The 23,086-nt window shown below is 44.3% G+C and overlaps 1 protein-coding gene and 1 pseudogene across 1 annotated transcript; one reads left to right on the top strand and one right to left on the bottom strand.

The window, feature by feature from the left end:
- Positions 1–5,675: 5,675 nt before the first annotated feature.
- LOC125507964 (UDP-glucuronate:xylan alpha-glucuronosyltransferase 1-like) lies at positions 5,676–10,180 on the top strand. Its single transcript, XM_048672507.1, has 4 exons — positions 5,676–5,870; positions 7,859–8,068; positions 8,168–8,820; positions 8,913–10,180. The coding sequence occupies exons 1-4, from the start codon at positions 5,815–5,817 to the stop codon at positions 9,932–9,934; spliced, it is 1,941 nt and encodes a 646-aa protein (XP_048528464.1). The 5' UTR covers positions 5,676–5,814; the 3' UTR covers positions 9,935–10,180.
- A 7,443-nt stretch (positions 10,181–17,623) lies between these two features.
- Positions 17,624–21,696, bottom strand: LOC125555687 (annotated as a pseudogene).
- Positions 21,697–23,086: the final 1,390 nt, after the last annotated feature.

Here is a 23,086-nt window from a genome sequence, read left to right as displayed (position 1 = left end):
ATTTTATCACATTCTGACTTTTCTAGGGAATTATTGCAACAGCGGTAAACTTTCTGTTTTCAAATAGCAACATGTATACTTGTAACATAGGCATAGTAAAGGCTATCAATGCCACTTTTATTAAAATAAAAGATGCAAAACATTGTCCTAAATAACATCAAGCAAATCCTAACAAAATAAATTGACGCTCCAAGCAAAACACATATCATGTGGCGAATAAAAATATAGCTCCAAGTAAAGTTACCGATGAACAAAGATGAAGAGGGGATGCCTTCCGGGGCATCCCCAAGCTTAGGCTCTTGGTTGTCCTTGAATATTACCTTGGGGTGCCTTGGGCATCCCCAATCTTATGCTCTTGCCACTCCTTATTCCATAGTCCATCGAATCTTTACCCAAAATTTGAAAACTTCACAACACAAAACTTAAAGTAGAAAATCTCATGAGCTCTGTTAGCGAAAGAAAACAAAAGACCACTTCAAGGTACTTTAATGAACTCATTATTTATTTATATGGGTGTTAAAACTACTGTATTCCAACTTCTCTATGGATTATAAACTATTTTACTAGCCATAGATTCATCAAAATAAGCAAACAACACACGAAAAACAGAATCTGACAAAAACAGAACAGTCTGTAGTAATCTGTAGCTAGCGCAAGATCTGGAACCCCAAAAATTCTAAAATAAATTTCTGGACGTGAGTAATTTATCTATTAATTATCTGCAAAAAGAATTAACTAAATATCACTCTCCAAATAAAAATTTCAGCAATTCTCGTGAGCGCTAAAGTTTCTGTTTTTTACAGCATGATCAACAAGACTCTCCCCAAGTCTTCCCAAAGGTTCTACTTGGCACAAACACTAATTAAAAGCATAAAACAACATCTAAATAGAGGATATATGAATTATTTATTACTAAACAGGAGCAAAAAGCAAGGAACTAAAATAAAATTGGGTTGCCTCCCAACAAGCGCTATCGTTTAATGCCCCTAGCTAGGCATGATGATTTCAATGATGCTCACAGAAAGGATAAGAATTGAAACATAAAGAGAGCATCATGAAGAATATGACTAGCACATTTAATTCTAACCCTCTTCCTATGCATAGGGATTTTGTGAGCAAACAATTTATGGGAATAATAATCAACTAGCATAGGAGAGCAAAACAAGCATAACTTCAAAATTTTAAGCACATAGAGAGGAAACTTGATATTATTGCAACTCCTACAAGTATATATTCCTCCCTCATAATAATTTTCAGTAGCATCATGAATGAATTCAAGAATATAACCAGCACCTAAAACATTCTTTTCATGATCTACAAGCATAGAAGATTTACTACCCTCCACATAAGCAAATTTCTTCTCATGAATAGTAGTAGGAGCAAACTCAACAAAATAACTATCATGTGATTGAAAATTAAGATCAAGATTACAAGTTTCATGGTTATCATTATTCTTTAAAGCATACGTATCATCACAATAAACTTGCTCATCAAAACTTGGGGGACAAAAGATATCATCTTCATCAAACATAGCTTCCCCAAACTTGTGGCTTTGCATATCATTAGCATCATGAATATTCAAGGAATTCATACTAACAACATTGCAATCATGCTCATCATTCAAATATTTAGTGCCAAACATTTTATAGATTTCTTCTTCTAGAGCACAATTATCCTTTCCATCATACTCACGAAAGATATTAAAAAGATGAAGCGTATGAGACAAACTCAATTCCATTTTTTGTAGTTTTCTTTTATAAACTAAACTAGTGATAAAACAAGAAACTAAAAGACTCGATTGCAAGATCTAAAGATATACCTTCAAGAACTCACCTCCCCGACAACGGCGTCAGAAAAGAGCTTGATGTCTACTACACAACCTTTTTCTTGTAGACGTTGTTGGGCCTCCAAGTGCAGAGGTTTGTAGGACAGTAGCAAATTTCCCTCAAGTGGATGACCTAAGGTTTATCAATCTGTAGGAAGCGTAGGATGAAGATGGTCTCTCTCAAGCAACCCTGCAACCAAATGACAAAGAGTCTCTTGTGTCCCCAACACACCCAATACAATGGTAAATTGTATAGGTGCACTAGTTCGGTGAAGAGATGATGATACAAGTGGTATATGGATAATAAATAAAGGTTTTTGTAATCTGAAATTATAAAAACAGCAAGGTAACGAATGATAAAAGTGAGCGTAAACGGTATTGCAATGATAGGAAATAAGGCCTAGGGTTCATACTTTCACTAGTGCAAGTCCTCTCAACAATAATAACATAATTGGATCACATAACTATCCCTCAACATGCAACAAAGAGTCACTCCAAAGTCATTAATAGCGGAGAACGAACGAAGAGATTATGGTAGGGTACGAAACCACCTCAAAGTTATTCTTTCCAATTAATCCGTTGGGCTATTCCTATAAGTGTCACAAACAGCCCTAGAGTTCGTACTAGAATAACACCTTAAGACACAAATCAACCAAAACCCTAATGTCACCTAGATACTCCAATGTCACCTCAAGTATCCGTAGGTATGATTATACGATATGCATCACACAATCTCAGATTCATCTATTCAACCAACACAAAGGACCTCAAAGAGTGCCCCAAAGTTTCTATCGGAGAATCACGACGAAAACGTGTGCCAACCCCTATGCATAGGTTCATGGGCGGAACCCGCAAGTTGATCACCAAAACATACATCAAGTGAATCACGTGGTATCCCATTGTCACCACAGATACGCACGACAAGACATACATCAAGTGTTCTCAAATCTTTAAAGACTCAATCCGATAAGATAACTTCAAAGGGGAAACTCAATTCATTACAAGAGAGTAGAGGGGGGAGAAAACATCACAGGATCCAACTATAATAGCAAAGCTCGCGATACATCAAGATCGTACCACCTCAAGAACACGAGAGAGAGAGAGAGATCAAACACATAGCTACTGGTACATACCCTCAGCCCCGAGGGAGAACTACTCCCTCCTCATCATGGAGAGCACCGGGATGATGAAGATGGCCACCGGAGAAGAATTCCCCCTCCGGCAGGGTGCCAGAACGGGTCTAGATTGGCTTTCGGTGGCTACGGAGGCTTCTGGCGGCGGAACTCCCGATCTATTGTGCTCCTGGATGTTTTTAGGGTATATGGAGATATATATAGGCGGAAGAAGTACATCAGGGGGGCCGCGAGGGGCTCACGAGGGTGGAGGCACGCCTAGGGGGGGTGGGCGCGCCCCCCTGCCTCGTGACCTCCTCGCAGATCCCCCGACGTGCACTCCAAGTCTTCTGGGCTTCTTTCCTTCCATAAATGAGTTCCGTGAACTTTCAGGTCAATTGGACTCCGTTTGATTTTCCTTTTCTTCGAAACCCTAAAACAGGGTAAAAACAGAAACTGGCACTGGGCTCTGGGTTAATAGGTTAGTCCCAAAAAATGATATAAAAGTGTATAATAAAGCCCATAAACATTCAAAACAGTAGATAATATATCATGGAGCAATCAAAAATTATAGATACGTTGGAGACGTATCAGCGACCAATGCAGCTAAGGCTTTCCAGGCATGCTTGACAGCATAGATTGTATGCAGTGGGAGTGAAAGAACTGTCCATTTGCTTGGCAGGGTCAGTACAAGGGGCATGTTAAAGCGTGCACTGTCATATTAGAAGCGGTGGCTTCGCAAGACCTTTGGATATGGCATTCTTTCTTTGGCATGGCAGGTTCTCACAATGATATCAACGTGCTGCAGCGTTCCCCAATCTTCGCAAAGCTTGCAGATGGCCACTCCCCACCTATCAACTTTGAGATCAACTGCCACCGGTACAACAAGGGATACTACCTAGCTGATGGTATATATCCTCAGTGGTCAACTTTTGTGAAGACAATCTCGAATCCCCAAGGTGAGAAGAGAAAGAGATTTGCCCAAATGCAAGAGAGTGCTAGAAAGGATGTGGAACGTGTTTTTGGTGTGCTTCAATCCCAATAGGGTATCGTTCGAAACCCTGCACTGACATGGGATGAAGGGAAGCTTTGGGAGGTGATAACTGCTTGTGTGATCATGCACAACATGATCGTCGAGGACGAGCGTGATAACAACATCTACGACCAAGGATTTGATTTTCAAGGTGAAAATGTTGAGCCCCTGCACCAAGAACCGGCCACGTTTGAACAGTTTGCCCAATTTCATCTTGAACTGCGTGATTGGCACACTCATTTGGATCTTCAAAATGACTTGACTGAGCACATATGGACTCATATTGGCAACCAATAGATGTATTGATTCATTATGTTCATTCAAGACAATTTCGATTTGGTTGTAAAACTATTTTATTAGAGACAATTTCGATTAGGTTGTAAAACTATTTTTATTTTCAGACAATTAATATTTGGACGTGCAAACTAGTTTTGAACATTGAAATATAAATATATGGCCCTGCAAAAAAAAGAAATATAAATATATGGGCATTTTTTGCCGTGGCGGACAGGATGAGGCAAAGGATGCGTCCGCGCGATGGGAGCACGGCCACCGCATCTCAGGACAGGCCCGGACATGACCCAATTGCCCTACGCAAACAGACAAAATCCGGACTAAACGGACATCCGTTTGCGGTCGTGCGCTGCAGTTGACCTAAACGCTCTTATATTTTCTTTACAGAGGGAGTACACAATACGTACATGAGGCCGTCAGATTTTTAACCCTAAAAGTCCGATTTCAGATGTACATTAAAATCCAGTCTTTGCTCTGACAGTAACAAACTTGATAGTAGACTAGCAGTAGAGTAGCAGTTTAGTTGGTGTGCAAACATTCCACATCGCAAGTATTCTACGCGTACACCTCACCTAAACAAGAAAGAAAAGAAAACCTTATTACTTTGGTGGCAGGTAACCTTCATGCTTCGAATCACTGTCAAGTCAACCTTGGACCCCCACTTTCTGCATGCTCCAATTCTCTCTGCCTTTCCAAGAGCACTTTCACCCTCTCACATGCACGCATGTAACCTTCTTTGCAAGAGCCCTTTCTAAGTTTAGCAGTTTACCTAAAGCAACAGTGGAGAACCATTCAAATCGGATCAGATCAGATCAATCCCTTGGTTCAAAAGGCACTTCAGGATTTTGCTTCAGGTCCAACCAACACACAACACATGCCATGCATGCCTTGCCCGGGCAGATGGGTTGGGTTTGGTGAACTTACCTCAAAGCAAAAAATGTCGACGTTTCTTTGTGTACATCTACTGCTACGTACTGCTACTGTTAGCTAGTTTATTTTGGTTCACTTGTGTACATCTGAGCCAGAGCCTTCTTTGAGATGGTTTCACCAACTCTGTCTTTGCACATAACATAAGTAACCAAAGGTGGCGCCTGCCCTGAAGCAAAGAAATGACAGGGTGAGTGAAACGGAAACACGGACATGTAACCAAAGAAGACATCAATAGACCAACAGAAGTAGTAACATGCGTCCTAGGTTTGGAAGATACGTAATCCAGATGAAACATATGCATGCAGGCCCAGGACCAAGGATTAATAATAATTATCCTTTGCATTCATGCATGCGACGTGTTCCAAACATATGTGAAAGGGACCGGGTCCGCCTGCCTGCAGGAACTTGTCAAGCATGCGTCGTCTCTTGCTTCCTCACCTGCCAATTGCCAACGCTTGTATATAAGTTTATTTGTTTCTTGCCCAGGTTGGAACTTTCATTTCGCCTCTCGAGAGTCCCCCTTGGTCACAGCTCTCTGCACCTTGTTTGTACATATATATGCCCACGGGCCACGGCTTCGTGATATCGCTCCATACGTACTCAAGATTTTTGGCTTCAAGATGGCAGGTTTTGCTTGTGCTCATGCAGAGAAGAGGCATCGCCTGGATAGAACTTTGTGAGTTGCTGCTCTGCTCTCAACCCTGCCTCCGTCTGCAAACTCCACTGCTATCTCTCTGCACCTTCACAGTTTTTTCTTCTTCCTATCGTCTTATGCATCGATGATACTACCACGGTTCACCGCTATGCTTGCCATTCGAATCAAACTGTTCTTGATATGCTTCTCCAAGTTTTCCTGCTCTCCTTTTTTCCTTGTCATTCTCTTGTGAGATCAGTAATTACACGGAGTAGGTTTTATCAGCACAAACACAAACACCCAACGGCGGAGCTATGTAGCATCCTGGGGGGCTGTGGCCCCCCCAATATTGAAGCAACTTGTGAAGAAAATATTACTGTGAGGGTTTAGATGAGAAATATTTTAGCTTTTGGCCCCCCAAGCATTCATATTTTACCATTCGCCCCCCCAGCGAATTCTGTCTAGCTCCGCCACTGCAAACACCCTGCTGATCCTATTCTCACAAGCCATGCAGCTTTAGGTGATTTTAGCTCCGGTTTCAAGTTTACAAGCAATTTTCACATATGATGCGCAACACAGATTATGTAGTTATAATTGAGTAAAGTAAAACAGTTTTTGTTTCACAGCAAGTAGGCACAAGTAACTTCCAGAGGTGGTAATATTTTTGTAAAATAAATAAATAAGGGTAACGTGTACATCTAACCAAAACCCATATCTCCAAAGTTGGCGTCTAATAACCAGATTTCTTGGCCATCTAGCTGAACTACTAGTAACATGGATTACATCAGAGTCACCGAATCACGTAAGGAGTTGCATCATGGTTTGCTCAGCTGCTCTGACCTAGCAACCCTATCAGAGCAGTTTGGCGAAGAAAAAGTCACAGTTAACACTGCTCCAGCTCTGAAGAATTGTTCCATTCTCCATGCTTGCATGCCAATTGCCAAGCAAAAGGAAGATTAGCCGGCCTCTGAAAACAGCTGCAGCAGGACAAGTAAAATGGGCACATGAGTGACGACACCGTCAACACGGCAGGAGATTGATGGAGTCAAACATACATAGCGAAAGCTACAACGATATGTAGCAATTATATAAGTCCGCGATAACGACGAGAAATGCGACAACGCGTGCTGGATGACTGTCAGGAGCATGGTACTAATTGTCCCTGATGACTAGTAGGTGAAGAGCTGAAGATTGGATATGTGACTTTCAGGTCATGAAACTGGAAATATCAGCCAGAAATCGACCATTGTTGGATAATTGCCACCGGTAAAAAATTAAAGTGATATTGACATCTCAGTAAAAACACCAACTAGAGGGTTAGTTGTTGTTCAACTTCGCTATATACCGAAAATACAGCGAAAGCAACCGCCATAGCAACTAAACAAGTCAGCGATGATGACGAGAAATGTAAGACCTGGACCGTCAGGAGTATGGTACTAAACTGTCCCTGATGACCAGTACTAGTTGATAGAGCAGGTGAAGAGCTGAAGATCGTGCGAGTGTGACTTTCAGGTCATGAAACTGGAAATAACAGTCAGAAATCGGTCGCGGGTACTGGTATTTTTTTTTAAAAAGGGACATTGTATCTCAGTAAAAACACCGGGGTTAATTGTTGTTCAACTTCTTACCTTGATACTCCCTCCTTTCCGGTTTATAGAACTTATCTCAAAATTTTAGTTTTTCCATTTTATAAGGCTCAATTTGGTTGTTTCCCATCACATGTTCAGACTTTAAGGTGCATTAAATCATTGTATGCAAGTATTAAGAGAAAACTGACCAATGCATGCACTTTATGCATGCATGCATTGCAATTAATGCATTCGTAAATATAATTTTTTAAGGAAAATAAGAACATTAATTGGGTGCTTTTGCAAACTACAAAAAATATTCCATCACTCATCATCTACCTTGGTTGATGAGATTTTTAAATTGAGCCTTATAAACCGGAAAGGAGGGAGTAATAATTTTGTTGAGTCTTTGATGAAAACTCAAGTGCTCATGTGTGTGACTATGCCTGTTAATAATTTCAGGAACGGTCTTAGTCTTAGCAAGAAGGGCTACGTGGGAAGCTGTTGCGCCAAGGACAAGCCGTTTAGCTTCAGCGCCCTGTTATTTCCTCAAGGTTTGAGCGGCAAGATGCTCTACGTGAAGCTTGTCCTCCTCATCCTCATGTGCGGCTCCTTCATGGGCCTCCTCCACTCGCCGTCGATCCACCATGGTGGCGACGAGCGCAGCACACAGTGAGTGAGCAAAACATTTCAGACAATGCCCATCTTGGTGATCGATCGGTGGCAAGTGCATGCATGCACACGGATTTCTTAATTCTTCTCGCCTGTCAGGTCGCCTGAGATGTCAACGGTGATGCGGACGTCCGACGCCGACGAGCCGGACTCCGGTTACACGTCGGACCTGAGGGTCCACTGGTCGAGCGTCTCCATGGCGGTGCAACGGGTCGCTCGAGAAGGAGACGGTGGACTGCGCGTGGGGATCCTGAACTTCGACGGCGATGAGATGGACCAATGGAGGGCGCTGCTGCCGGCGGCCGCCGCGGTGCACCTGGACCGCGTCGCGAGCAACGTCACCTGGGCGCATCTTTACCCGGAGTGGATCGACGAGGAGGAGCTGTACCACGCGCCGGCGTGCCCGGACCTGCCGGAGCCGTCACCGGCCCCGGAGGGAGGGTACGACGTCGTCGCCGTGAAGCTCCCGTGCAGTGGCGCGGCGGGCTGGTCCAAGGACGTGCCGCGGCTGCACCTGCAGCTGGCCGCGGCGCGGCTCGCCGCGGGCCGGTCGGAGGAGCATGGCCGGCGCGCGGCGGCGCACGTGATCGTCGTCAGCCGGTGTTTCCCGGCCCCGAACCTGTTCAGGTGCAAGGACGAGGTCATGCGTGACGGCGACGTGTGGCTGTACCGGCCGGACATGGGCGAGCTCCGGCAGAAGCTCGCCCTACCCGTCGGATCCTGCAAGCTCGCCATGCCGCTCAGAGCGCTCGGTACGACAGCGATCCGCGCCAACACATGTCTCTGTCACAACAAGTTGGTGTTGCATGCCATGAATTAATGTGCGTGATTGATCGTCGAACAGGGGAGCCGTACGTGTCTGCGGCGCCGCGGCGAGAGGCGTACGCGACGATCCTCCACTCGGAGCAGCTGTACGCGTGCGGCGCCATGGTGGCGGCGCAGAGCATCCGGATGGCGGGGTCGGACCGGGACATGGTGGCGCTGGTGGACGAGACCATCAGCGAGCGGCACCGGAGCGCGCTGGCGGCGGCCGGGTGGAAGGTGCGGACGATCCGGCGGATCCGGAACCCGCGCGCGTCGCGGGACGCCTACAACGAGTGGAACTACAGCAAGTTCTGGCTGTGGACGCTCACCGAGTACGACCGGGTGGTGTTCCTCGACGCCGACCTGCTGGTGCAGCGCCCCATGGAGCCGCTCTTCGCCATGCCGGAGGTGAGCGCCACGGGGAACCACGGCACGGTCTTCAACTCGGGCGTCATGGTGGTGGAGCCCTGCAACTGCACCTTCCGCCTGCTCATGGACCACATCGCCGACATCCAGTCCTACAACGGCGGCGACCAGGGGTACCTCAACGAGGTCTTCTCCTGGTGGCACCGCCTGCCGTCGCGCGCAAACTACATGAAGCATTTCTGGGAGGGCGACACCGCCGAGCGCGCCGCCGCCAAGCGCCGCGTCCTCGCCGCCGACCCGCCCGCCGTCCTCGCCGTGCACTTCGTCGGGATGAAGCCGTGGTTCTGCTTCAGGGACTACGATTGCAACTGGAACGCGCCCGAGCTCAGGCAGTTCGCCAGCGACGAGGCGCACGCGCGATGGTGGACCGCGCACGACGCCATGCCGCCGCGCCTCCAGGGCTTCTGCCTCCTCGACGAGAGGCAGAAGGCGCTGCTGCGGTGGGACGTAGCCGAGGCCAGGAAGGCCAACTTCTCCGACGGCCACTGGAGGGACAGGATCGCCGATCCCCGCAAGACCATCTGCGCCGGCGCCGGCGCCGGCGTGGAGGGGTGCCGCAGGAGGGAGATCCAGGGCAGGCGGGTGGAAGGGAACAGGGTCACCACGTCGTACGCCAAACTCATTGACAACTTCTGACCGTCCTTCCCACAACATAGGGCCCATCCCTATCTCGCCCGTTGCCTGCTGATCGAACGGCGTAGATGAGACGTTCAAAGTTTTCTTTTCTTGAGTTTCTTTCTTTTTTCTGTCTTGACTTGAAAGGCAGGAGCTGTCCACTTCATTAATATAGAGAAGAATAGAAAAAGAGTAAGGCAAAAATGAAAAGAAAAATTACTTCCTCTGGTCCATCACCGAGTGTTAGATACATCCGTATCTAGACAAATTCAAGACATATAATTTGAATCGGCGGGGGTACATCCAAAGGATTACATCTCTAGAGAAACACCCGTGTGCTCTCATGGGCCAGGAACACCCCTCTTTAGTTGCTTCCAGGAATAGGATTCTCTTGCCGGAGCGGGGCTCGAGCGCATGACATGCCATTGTGATTAAACTAAGCGACGACGCTGAGGTTTGTGGCCTACTTGGCCATGATATGGAGGAGTGTGGAGACGGAGTCCATCCACCAGAAAGTATTCAGTGGGGAAAGTGGATGATTGCCAAACGAAGATCAATCAAGGGTAATCAGGAGAACGATCGCCGGTCTGCGTTTCCCCATGGCAGGTTCCGTGGAAGGGGTCGTGGTGGACGTGGTGCACCAAGGAAGAGGACATCTAATGAGGCAGGCCTAGATGATGGTGCCGAAGAGGACGACACGGCTCAGAGCCCGTTGAAGCATGATGATCATACAGGAGAGCCAAAGAGGGATGCAACTGTTGCGCGCAAGCTGAACATGGATGATCCGGTGACGAGGGAAGCTAGCAAGCAAACTCAGGAGACTGCTCCAGCAGCCTCGGGGGGCCCTTCTGAACCCCTTATACCACCACCTCCTGCTCCGTATTTGTCACCGAAGGAAAGGAAGAAGGCAAGAAAGGGTACTTCACCAGCAAAGTCAACCACATCTGAAGCAACATCGGCGGCCTCCCTCGAGGAGGACCGCCGGGCGCAATGAGTATTCTTAGTTGGAACTGTCGCGGCTTGGGTAATCCCGCGACAGTTCGAGAGGTCCGTTTGCTAACGGCCAAATTTACCCCGGCCGTGCTATGCTTGCTCGAAACTCAAATTCCTAGCTCATGCGCCGAAATTTTAGCAGCGTCTTTTGGTTTTAATAAGTCTTATGCAGTTAGTAGCTCCGGTAGGAGCGGTGGTCTTGTGTTATATTGGAATGACGAAATAAAACTTGAGATCTTGGGCTACTCTAAGTACCACATAGATGCTAGTATCTCAGAGTTTGGAGACGTACCTTGGCGTCTGACCAGCGTGTATGGCGAAGCGCAAGTGAGTGAAAGATACAAAACATGGGACACCTTGCGTTCCCTTGCAGGTTCCTCGAGACTACCATGGTTAGCTATTGGCGATTTTAATGAAGTTACGCATCAGTCAGAACACGATGGAGTTTCTCAGCGAAGCCAAGCTCAAATGGATGGTTTTAGAGACGCCCTTGATGTGTGCGGTCTTATCAATCTCGGCTACAAGGGAAGAATTTGGACTTTTGAAAAGAAGGTAGCTGGCGGATCCTACACTCGGGTGAGGTTAGATCGAGCAGTAGCAGAACCGGCGTGGTGTGCGCTTTTTCCGGCTGCTGAAGTGTTGAACTCCACCGCCGCATGCTCGGACCATGGCCCTATTGTGATTCAGCTCAAGGGAGAAATTAGTACTGCACGCCCGTCAAGAAACTTCAAATATGAGGTGATGTGGGACAGACATCCGGAACTCAAAGGTTTCTTAGAGAAAGAATGGAGCAAAAACGATGCATGTGCTTCGGTCCAGGAGATTAGTACTAAGCTATAGGCTTTATCCGAGAGTTTGTGGGGATGGGACCGCTACACTTTTGGTAATGTCCCTGCTGAAATAAAGAAGCTACAGCGAGAGTTAGACGTACTCAAAAACGTTCCAGGCAGAGATGGTCCAAGTCATCGGGAGTTAAAAATTACAGAGCGCCTCGTCGAACTTTACTGTCGTGAGGAGATCCTTATGAGGCAGCGTTCGAGGGTGGACTGGCTTACCGACAGGGACAAGAACACACGCTTCTTCCAGCTGCGGGCCTCGATCCGACGACGAAAAAATCTCATCAAGGCTCTGACTAGAGAAGATGGCCAGGTGACCGATGACTTACATGAGATGGAAGGTATGGCCAACCAGTTTTATCAGAATCTTTATACTTCCGAAGGAGTGAATAATATGCAGGAAGTCTTGGACACGGTCCCTAGAAAAAACACTAATGACATGCAAGCCTTTCTGGACGCGCCATATAGAGAGGACGAGGTGAAAACTGCTTTGTTCCAAATGTTCCCGACGAAAGCGCCTGGTCCGGATGGCTTCCCTGCGCACTTCTTTCAAAAACACTGGGACGTTTGTGGTTCGGAAGTGACAAAGGTAGTTCTGAAAATAGTGGAGGGGCAAGAAAGCGCCGAAAGCATTAACCGGACGGTGTTGGTCCTAATCCCGAAGGTAAAAAATCCATTGCTCCTATCACAGTTCCGGCCAATCAGTTTGTGCAATGTGTTATATAAAATTGCTTCTAAGGTGGTTGCAAATCGTCTCAAAGTGGTCCTTCCAGATATTATTTCAGCGGAACAGTCCGCCTTTGTCCCAGGACGTCTGATAACAGATAACATCATTGTGGCATATGAGTGTCTGCACTTTATGAAACACAATAAGGCAGTTAAGCATCGCCATTGTGCGTTGAAGCTTGATATGATGAAAGCATACGATAGGATTGAGTGGGACTATTTGAAGGCCATCATGCTCAAATTGGGATTCTCTGATAGGTGGGTCTCTATTGTCATGAACCTTGTCAGCTCTGTCTCTTTTGCAGTTTTGTTCAATGGAAAGAAATTGAATGAGTTTAAACCTTCACGAGGTATTCGTCAAGGAGATCCTATCTCCCCTTACCTGTTTTTGTTGACAGCAGAGGGCCTTTCGTGCCTCCTTAACTCCAGAGTTCAGTCATCGCAGATGGGTGGAATCCAAGTAGCGCCGTCGGCGCCTCCTGTTAACCACCTTTTGTTTGCAGATGATAGCCTATTGTTTTTCAAAGCAAATGGTTTGGGGGCGACTGAAGTGTCAAACCTGTTGGATAGTTATTGCAGGGCATCTGGTCAGTGTATCAATGCTAGCAAGTCTTCTATATTTTTCAGTAAAGGCTGCCCAGCTAATATTAAGGAAGAGATTAAGGGGTTGTTGCATGTGCCTAATGAAACTCTAAACGACAGGTGTTTGGGGATGCCCTCAGATGTAGGCTCATCTGCAACGGGAGCCTTCAAATATTTAAAGGATAGACTTTGGAACAAGGTTAAAGGATGGATTGCAAAATTATTTTCTTCAGCGGGTAAGGAAGTTTTGATCAAGTCAGTGGCTCAAGCGGTGCCGGTCTATTCTATGTCCTGTTTCAAACTTCCAAGGGGACTTTGTGAGCACCTGAATAAACTCATACGTCAATTTTGGTGGGGAAGTAAGGATGGTCACCGGAAGCCTGCGTGGGTTTCCTGGAATGACATGACGCAACCAAAGTTTATGGGAGGCTTGGGATTCAGAGACTTTGAACTTTTCAAAGCTTTATTGGCTAAACAGGCATGGCGGATCCTACAGTCCCCTGACACCTTGTGTGCTAGGATTATGAAAGCTGTTTACTTCCCCACTAGAACAATCTTTTCAGCTGAACTTGGTAACCATCCATCAAAAATTTGGAGAGCACTTATAGAGGGAAGAGATATCTTACGCCAAGGGCTGATTAGGAGGATTGGTGATGGTTCATCCACCAACATCTGGCTAGATAACTGGATCCCCAGAGATGAAAATATGAGGCCAATAGTGTGCTTGTCGGCTGCCCGGCCCACTTTTGTTTCCGAGCTCATTAACCATACAGAGGCCTCATGGAACCGTGAACTGCTGCAACAATTATTCTTACCGGCAGATGTTGATGCCATCATGAGCATACCGCTTTCTACTAGGCAGGATACTGACTTCTGGAGTTGGCATTTTGAGAGGAACGGACACTTCTCTGTGAAGTCATCATATCGTATGCTCGCAAGCACCAAACGGAGGCGTGAAGCATGGCTCGAGGGCCGCGCGAGCGCTTCCAATAGAGCAGCAGAAGAAGGAGGATGGAAGAAGCTTTGGCATGTTAATGTTCCGGGAAAGATTCGGAATTTTCTTTGGAGGTTAGCAAAACAATCAATCCCTACCGAAGATGTCCGCAAACGCAGGAAAATGTCGCACTTTGATAATTGTCAGCTATGTGGCGCTAGAGACTCTTGACGCCATTCTTTGCTTGAGTGCTCGTCTTCGAGATGTATATGGGCTTTGACCGATGGGGATCTTGCTGAACACCTCATTGCCACTACAGAACCATCGGCGAAGCAGTGGCTGTTTGCAATGATTGAGGCACTCTCACACGATAAATTTGTGTTGTTGACAGTTACTCTTTGGGCTACATGGACAGCCAGGTGGAAGGCGATCCACGAATCAAACTTCCAGAGTCGACATGCCACTCATATCTTTGTGCAGCGGTTCATATCAGAGTTGGAGGCAATCAAAAAAGTTTCGAATAGCACTGTTTGTGTGGCGCCGGCTAGGCACCCCCAGAGGTGGAAACCTCCAGTAGCAGGTATGGTCAAAATCAATGTTGACGGAGGGCTATCCCGTGATGGCGCCACTGGTGCTTCCGTCGCTGTTTGCAAGGATGATGAAGGCCGGTTCCTAGGAGTCTCGTCAATGGTGTTTCCTGGAGTTACAGACCCTTCCTGTTTGGAGGCCTTAGCATGTCGAGAAGCTCAAGCACTAGCCTTGGATTTGAATCTAGGCAAAGTCATTATTTCATGCGACAGCAAAGGGGTAGTGGACGACATAAAAAATGAGGCTCGTGGCATGAACGGCACTATCATTCGTGAGATCAGGGAGAACAAATTGCTTTTTCAGGCTTGTAATATTATATTTGAAGGTAGAGACACGAACAAAGAAGCTCATAGTTTGGTAAAATTTTCAGTTTCGCTTAGTACGGGTCGCCATTTGTGGCTAGGGTACCCGCATGATCCCATTTGTATTCCTTTGAACATCCCTTTTGATCAATAAAGCAGTTTCTTACCGCTCAAAAAAAAAGCGACGACGCTGGTCTAGGTGGCTACAAAAACTAGAGTCCTCTCATGGTTAAGGGTGCTATCGTCATAGCTGCAACTTTCACAACTATAGCTCCAACGACTCCGACTAGAAGAAGCATACAAAAGTATGAGAAAATCATTAAATGTTCCTGAATTAAAAAATGTTGATGCTTTTGAAAAATGTTTGGGAAATCATTAAATATTCACGGATTCAAAAAAATGTTTGTGATTTTGAATTTTTTTCATATAATCAAAAAATGTTTACGATTTTGAAAAAAAATGTTCTGGAAACAAAGAATGTTCATGATTTTGAAAACTGTTTGCGTATTCAAAGAATGATTGTGAATTTGAACAAATATTTGTGAATATTGATGAAATTTTAAAAAATATTCACAAAATTTTAAAATTATTTCCCAATTATTTTGAAAAAAACTTCACTGATTCAAAAAAATGTTTGTCAAAACAAAACAAAATGTTCGTAATTTTAACAATTGTTCCCAATTAAAAAATTCATCGATTTAAAAAATAGTCATGAGTTCCAATAAAATGTTGAAACTTTCAAAATATGTTTATGAATTTTAAAAATGTTCACCATCTTATGATTTGTTCATGAATTTTAAAAATGTTCACAATTAAAATGTTCTCATGATTTCAAAAATAAAGTTCACCGATTCTGAAAATGTTCATGATTTGAAAACCCTTCACGGTTTATAAAAACTGTTCACAAATTTGAAATATGTTCATGAAATTAAAAGGAAAAAAGAAAAGGAAGAATGAATCTCCGTCCCATAATAAAAGATCATGTAATAAGATATTTTATTATGGGATGGAGGGTGTAAAAAGGAAAGAAAAAACGAGTGAAAAAATGAAAATGAAAAGAAAAAACGAAAAATGAAAAAATAGAGAAAAGGACAAAAATACAAAAAGCAGAAAACTGAAAATTAAAAGGAAAATTGTTCATGATTTCAAAAATAAAGTTCGTGGATTCGAAAAATGTTCATGATTTCAAAAACTGTTCACGAATTTGAAATATGTTAATATAATTTAAAATAAAATTTAAAACTAAAGATTGAAAATGAAAATAAAAAACGAAAAATAGAGAAAAGGACAAAAAAATACAAAAAGCAGAAAATTGAAAAAAAGAGAGAAAGGTAAACCAGTCTTGGAAAGTGCTGGAATCTTAAATTACCATGGCAATAACTGTCTTGGACTCTTGGTTGCTTGGTGAATGAATGACTAAATTTGCATGGTAGTCCGACACCTCCATGGAGTACCAGGTACTAGCTAGGAGAATTAAATTTCTTTGACTGCGACGAAAAACAATTTCAGTTCACATGCGGCGTGCAGGTTTGATCGTGATATATCAGACCATCTTTCACCCAGCGTCTTATTTCACATTGTATATCTTCACATTAGCACCCGCAAAAAAAAAGAAAGTATATCTTCACATTAGAGTTCATCCAAACCCACCACTTTCCTCTTCTCGATTTCTCTTCATTTACCACCTTCTCATGTGATGATCTCTACTACAAGTCAATGTAAGATTAGAAGGATCTTTCTCTTACTATATGTATCTGGTTCCTTCCATGTTTGTCAAACACACATCTGCTTAGGGATGAGAGGGTTCGGGAATACATCTAGGCTTTATGGTTTGGATGTCCACTAGAAGAGCTGCTTGCTATGCAGACAATTAGTTCAACCTTGTGGTATGTCTGTGTCCAAATGCAACTAGAATGATCATATATGATATGTCCGGGCCAAAGGTGGATAGACACCAATTCTTTGCTGTGCTCAGCCCACTTGCCCGCCAACTTTTTAGCGAGATGGGTGCGGCGGAATTGTCCGCCAATTATTTGGCATGGGTCTGTCTAGGACACATCTAGATGTGACATAACCATGTCACATCTAAGTTGATTTCCACTCTGTTTGTGGTCTATTTTTTTGTCCTAGTTTTTTTTTCTTGTTGCTGCATTATATATTTGTGGGAGCTTAGATGTGACATTCTTAAAAAACATCTAGATGTGAATTAGACAAACTGATTTCGCATGCCCATGATTTGACTAGGCTAGAAACAGGGAATAATTTCAAACAACCCCTACGCCCCCCCCCTCGATCGTAGTCCCCAAAACAGAATATCTAAGCAATAAATTTCTAAAATTGACAACCCCTACGCCAATTATTCTTGCTGTTGACGTCGTGATTGGCCATTTTACCTGACAAATTTCTGAAATTGCGAAACCCGGTATGTCTATGGATTGGAAATAACCATAAATAATAATTCTTACTTTGCAAAACCGGAGGAAAAAACATGCATGTCGTTCATTGAACTTATGCGTAGAAAAGGAATCAGAAGATTCCCAGACGCAGGCATCAGCGTAAGCCATTGCAGACTTTTGCAACTGCGCGAGAACCAGATAACCAGAGCAGTCGCGAGAACCAGATCACTGCAACGAGCAATCAGTTTCTCCTACTCGATCGCCACTTGAAGAACCCACACAAGAACACACGAATTAAAATCAACAATTTTTCGTCGTCGATTAGCTGAGACTAGCCCTCGAGTAACATGTGCACACTCAGCTGGGACTAACTGGGAATCCACTTAGATCTAATATAAAATTTCAGTCAACTGAGCTTACATTGAAGAAAACTTCAGTCGAGTAGGAGTAGGTGCTACAAGCGCTGAAATACTCCTCTCTCTCGGTTCTGAAATCACAGCCAACGCAGACGAATCAGGATGAACATTCACACAGTACGGCTACACAACTAGTTTCTACTGGTACACGAGCTACTCCCAGTTCAGCTCCCAGTTCATCTATTCAACGACAAATTAAGGAGGATGCAACTAGGCTGGAACCTAGACAGTTAGTCCAGCAGAACGAACCTGCCATCGACCTTTGTGAACACGTGGACAATCATTGTCACCTTACTCACGCCCTTCATCAGCTCGAAGACACAGACGTGGCCCTTGCGCAGCTTGTTGTCTCGGACGAACTTGGTCCAGGAACTGTAGTTGAAACCCTGTTTTTCCGGGTGGTAGTAGTACCTCGCACACCACGTCTCACTCCGGTTGGGCCTCAGGAGCAGGATGTCATGCGACCTCTCCACGAGATGCTTAGCTGCAAACTTCTCGGGGAAGGTCTGCATATATAGTACATAACATAAGCTATTAGTACAGAAAGCTTTGTCGCAGACGGTTCAGAAAGTCTATCAAAGATTGTTATCTAAACCATCTAGGTATTCCAGTCTGTGATTAGTCGAACAACTGAACTGACCAGCAAGTTGTTCTTGATTCTAACTTGATTCTTCCCCAGGATGGTGACGTATACCACATTGCCCCGTTGGATCAACGCTGACCTGAATATCTCTTCTAGCTCCTCGCCGCTCAGGCCCTTGGCATACTTTGAGTAGTAGTAGTTGGACTTGGACTCATCATGTTTATGGTCACTCTCAGCTTCCTTAATCGCCTTGCCCTTAACAGGATAATCGCACTTGTTTTGAGATTCAGGCTCTTTCCCTGTAAAAAAACAAACAAATGGGCATTCCAAAATGATCCGGTACAGAGACACTAGCTCAGTATTGATTCCATGCTGTCTGAGGTTTATGCGTTAGCTGGCTATTAAAGAAATGAACTATATTTCTAAGCTGACTTATACATTCTTATCTCTAAGTTGGTGATCCTGAGCGTTGATTTTTCATGTCGTATGTGCAGGTATAAAATGTGTCCCATACTCACCTTGTAGGTGATGGCCTCCTTCAAGAGAATGAACAACCATTGTCATTTCACCAGCGCTTTTTGATACTTCGAATACACAAACATCACTTTCCCGCAACTCATTGTGGAGAGCGAAGCTTGACCAGCCAGCAGAAAGCATGCCTGAACCATCAGTGGTAACCTTCAAATTGTCTAACCATATGTTGCTCTTACGAGGATGGCAGAGTGTGATGAATTGGTCTTCATGTGGAAGGTATTTGGCAGCATAATCCTTGCAGATGACCTGTTAGAGATGAATGAATCATCTGGCTTTCAGATTATCGAAGATTATAATTTACGGAGAGCTACTATAATTTTAAAAATGCCAACATTAAAGAACAAATTTTGCAGGAGTCCTACTGAATTTGTAGAGGATACTCCATACGTACCAGAGATCCAGAAATACTTGTCTTGTTCATGGCTGTGATGTAAAATGGAATTACAGGCCTAACTTTCTTCACAAGTGCGTCAATTTGACCCTTCTGCGCTGTAGTCAGATTGCATCCAGTTGCTAGGACATACCGAGGCTCGCTGGTTTCCGGAGGGCCGCCTGAATTCATGGTGTTCTCCGGAGATGTGAGACCTTCAGCTGCACAACGCCGATCATCAAGACATCAGTGAGTAATTACGGAATAGATACCAAGGAAAATGTACATGAAACCCTTCAATTCTTTACCTGATTTCGGTGAAGGAGAGTCCAGAGGAGTCACCTTTTTAGTTTTCCTAGGGTTGTTATCACGAGATCCGCCGTCTCGACGCCTTGTTTCCTTCAGGAATATCTGATCATGAGATATACCCCTTTTTTGTACATTAGGAGTGTGGTTCATGACAATGCGGAATAATTCTTTCTCACAACCACTTGGGTCAAATATTAGGACTTTAAAGTGAGAGTTTCCAGTGTAACTGAACACCAGCAAGTCATGCTCTTTTAGTTCATAAGCACTGGCAAATGCTGCCCATCCAGATGTAAGGGTTATCTTGTTCAGATCATTGGTAACCTGAATGTTGTATACATTTCCATCAGGAGCTTCTAGCTTATAACTTTAGAGATCCTGCCTCTGAAATTGTTCACAAATTTCTCTGGTATGTTCTGCAAAAACAAACAACAAAGCAATCAGCAAATTACATATGTTGATCAAGAAGATATTTCATCAGGACGGCCGGAAGGGCATTGATCATCCAGGGTCTTACCATTTCGTGAAGGAAATCGCCAACCATGAACCTCAAGAAATGCTTCTGCCTATCATCCATGTGATGCCAATATAAATGCACATCGCAGTGCTCGCACCTTCGATGGGACTCACTGTTGCTTGATCCACCATTCTGGCATCGTCTTTCACCCAGCAGAGATCGATCAAGGCGAGTGTCTTTTTCTTGGGCATTAGGACCACAGTTCATGAGAACATGGAACACTTCCTTCTCACAGCAACTTGCAAAATCAAATATCAGAACTTTGAAGTGAGAATCCCCGATGTACCTGAAGACCAGGAAGTGGCCCGCTTTTAGTTCGTAAAATCTGACAAATACCCCCCATCCAGACCCGAGGACTATCTTGTTTAGATCCTTGATAGCCTGAACATTGTATATGTTTCCATCAGGAGCTTCTAGCTTGATAACTTCAGAGATCTGACCTTTGAAATTCTGCACAAACTTCTGTGGAATGGCCTGCAGGAACAACAAAACAACAAAATTATCATTCTGAGACTGGATAGCATTCCATCTGAAGGAGAGAAAGGGCATCGATGCACCAGGACTTGCCATTTTTTCTTGGAAATTGCCAACCATGCACTTGAAGAAATACTTCTGGGTATCATCCATATGACACCAATAGTAATGTGCATCGCAGCCCTCACATCTTTGAAAGGATTTGCTGCTGATTCTGTGACCACTCCTGTTACCTTGCTCATGGTCTTGATCCAGCGCCATGATAAATATAACTAAAAATGCTGGGGAGTCAAGGGAACAAGATACATCAGCCTAAAATATGAAGATGTAGTACTGTGTGTTATTATGAGCAGTCTGTTCCGACCTCACATCGATGCATCTATTTGATGCCAGATAAATCAAAGAAAGATGTCCAATACTGGAGCATGTTTTCTCGGGACAAACAAAAAGTGAAGTATGCACTTCAGGCGATCTATAGATTTATCAAGTTTATGATCTACTAGTAGAAAGATAAGAAGCTTCTCTTATCTTTGCAAACAGCCAACACTTTTTTCAGAGTAAAATAGGAAGATGTAGTGACATGTGTTAATATCATCAGTATGTTTCAACTTCACATGGATGCACATATTTCATGCCTGATAAATGAAAGAAAAATGTCTAAAACTAGAGCCGTTTTTTATTTCAGAACATAAGCTATGCACTTCAGTATCCTGCGTGCCACCATAAACATGATCTTAAGCTGCAGCAAGTTTATGCTCTAAGGATGTAGATAATAGAAAGACCAGAAGCCTCTTACCTTTGCCAAGAACCACCAATACTTCGGCAGAGAAGCAGCCAGAATGCCAACGATGGCCAAGCCCAGAGCAAGAGGGCATACATATATGCAGATACACACCATACCAGCTGATACTAGTGGGCCTAGTTCTTGCAGTGCCATCATATCTTCGGTTGAAAAATGAGTCCCACTTGAAAAGTTTGTTCAGTAGATGCAGATGAAAGCATGACATGGTTCCAACAGAGAACTTTTGGAATCTGAGCAGAAGGAATCTACTGAGATATGCTAGGATCAGTTTTTTTCCCCTTCTTTTAGCAATTCCAAGGAGTAAAGACCCCGTGAGTGTTGGAGTACAAGTTAGATTTCTGTCAGTATCTTGTGGTGCAGCCGAGCCTCCATAGCAAAAACGACAACATGGATCAAAACAAGGATGTTGCAAGAAATTCTACATTGTAGCGGACGTGGAGTTTCTACACCTGAGCTCATATGCTCCTGCTATGACCAGTAAAATAAATAAAATAGAAAAAAATTTCAAAAAATTCTGAATTTTTTTTGTGGCATACTTTAAGAAATGTTTGTTGTGCATGCAAAATTTCGTCATGAAATGACATTGGTGTAAGGCATGGTAAAAAAACAAAATCGATACTTTGAAAATGTTACTTTCAAACGCATTTTGGAGCTCTGATTTTTTTTTTGCGACGACCTCCATCAATGTGATTTCGTGATGAAATTTTGCATGCACAACAAACATTTCTTAAAGTATGCCACAAAAAAATTCAGAATTTTTTGAAATGTTTTTCTATTTTATTTATTTTACTGTTCATAGCAGGAGCATATGAGCTCAGGTGTAGAAAGGTACTTTCGCATTGTAGCTTTAGTGCCACTGTTTCAATATTAGCTCAAATTGTACATCATTTATGACTCCAAGGAACAGAACGGCAAATAACAAACAGAGTAGAAACTTGACCTGGATTGAACCCTATTCTTCTATATCTGGAACACAATGAAGAAAAGGAGAAGATTTAACTTTACAGTGTCGAATCGAGTGAACAGAGCAGGGCACCACTCATCTGCTGCGGCAGAGCAAGCCGGTCTAATCAGCAAGAATCTTTCAAGGATGCTCTCGTTTCTAGAAAAGATAAGATCCGCGCCCGCCGCCTCCTGCCAGCGCCGGTATCGGCCTCGGAGAACCCAGCGCCAGCGTGACGGGGGCCCCTTCGGATTCGGTGCGGCGCCGCCTCGATGAGAGCGACTCCGCTGCCACAGCAGCGGTAAAGGCCGGCGGGCTGCTCCAGGGCCCTGTATAGGGTACGGTACGGACGTAGTAGGAGTATGGTCGGTTCGTATGCGTACGGTAGACCAGGTGCTCATGGAGCTTTCTTTTTTGGAAAATGTTACTTCCTCCATTCCAAAATAGATGACTCAATTTTATACTAACTTTAGTATAAAGTTAATACAAAGTTGGGTCATCTATTTTAGAACGCAGGAAGTAGTTTCCAACATAGAGGAAGTGTTCGCTTTTCTTTCTTTCTCAAGAAAGTCAGAAAGGCGATCTCGCCGTCGCCAGAAGTCTCCTCGCCGCCGTCCTTCACCGGCGACCTCGATTGTCGGTGATGATAAAGATCATCGGATTCACTGTATGGACCATGTTCTATTCTTGTAGTTTAGATTTTTAGACTGTTTATGGTCTTGGTTTTGACGACGGCGATGACGAAGCTAAATAAAGTTTCTTCATATCATGTTTCGGCGAGGCGATTGGTTATATGGTTGGTGATGAATTTAAAAATCAGTCTATTCAGGCAAACATGGCGTGGCGGTGACGGCATTCTCGTGGTGGACAT

The sequence above is a fragment of the Triticum urartu genome, chromosome 5, assembly GCF_003073215.2.
Source record: "Triticum urartu cultivar G1812 chromosome 5, Tu2.1, whole genome shotgun sequence".
NCBI lineage: Eukaryota > Viridiplantae > Streptophyta > Magnoliopsida > Poales > Poaceae > Triticum > Triticum urartu.
This window is presented reverse-complemented; position numbering and strand designations above follow the sequence as displayed.

What these genes read in the sequence shown, in the direction of transcription:
- LOC125507964 (XM_048672507.1), top strand. Translation starts at nt 5,815, where the DNA reads ATGGCAGGTTTTGCTTGTGCTCATGCAGAGAAGAGGCATCGCCTGGAT. An exon ending in GGCGACGAGCGCAGCACACA is followed by an intron (nt 8,069 to 8,167) that starts GTGAGTGAGCAA and finishes CTCGCCTGTCAG; the next exon opens with GTCGCCTGAGATGTCAACGG. An exon ending in CATGCCGCTCAGAGCGCTCG is followed by an intron (nt 8,821 to 8,912) that starts GTACGACAGCGA and finishes ATCGTCGAACAG; the next exon opens with GGGAGCCGTACGTGTCTGCG.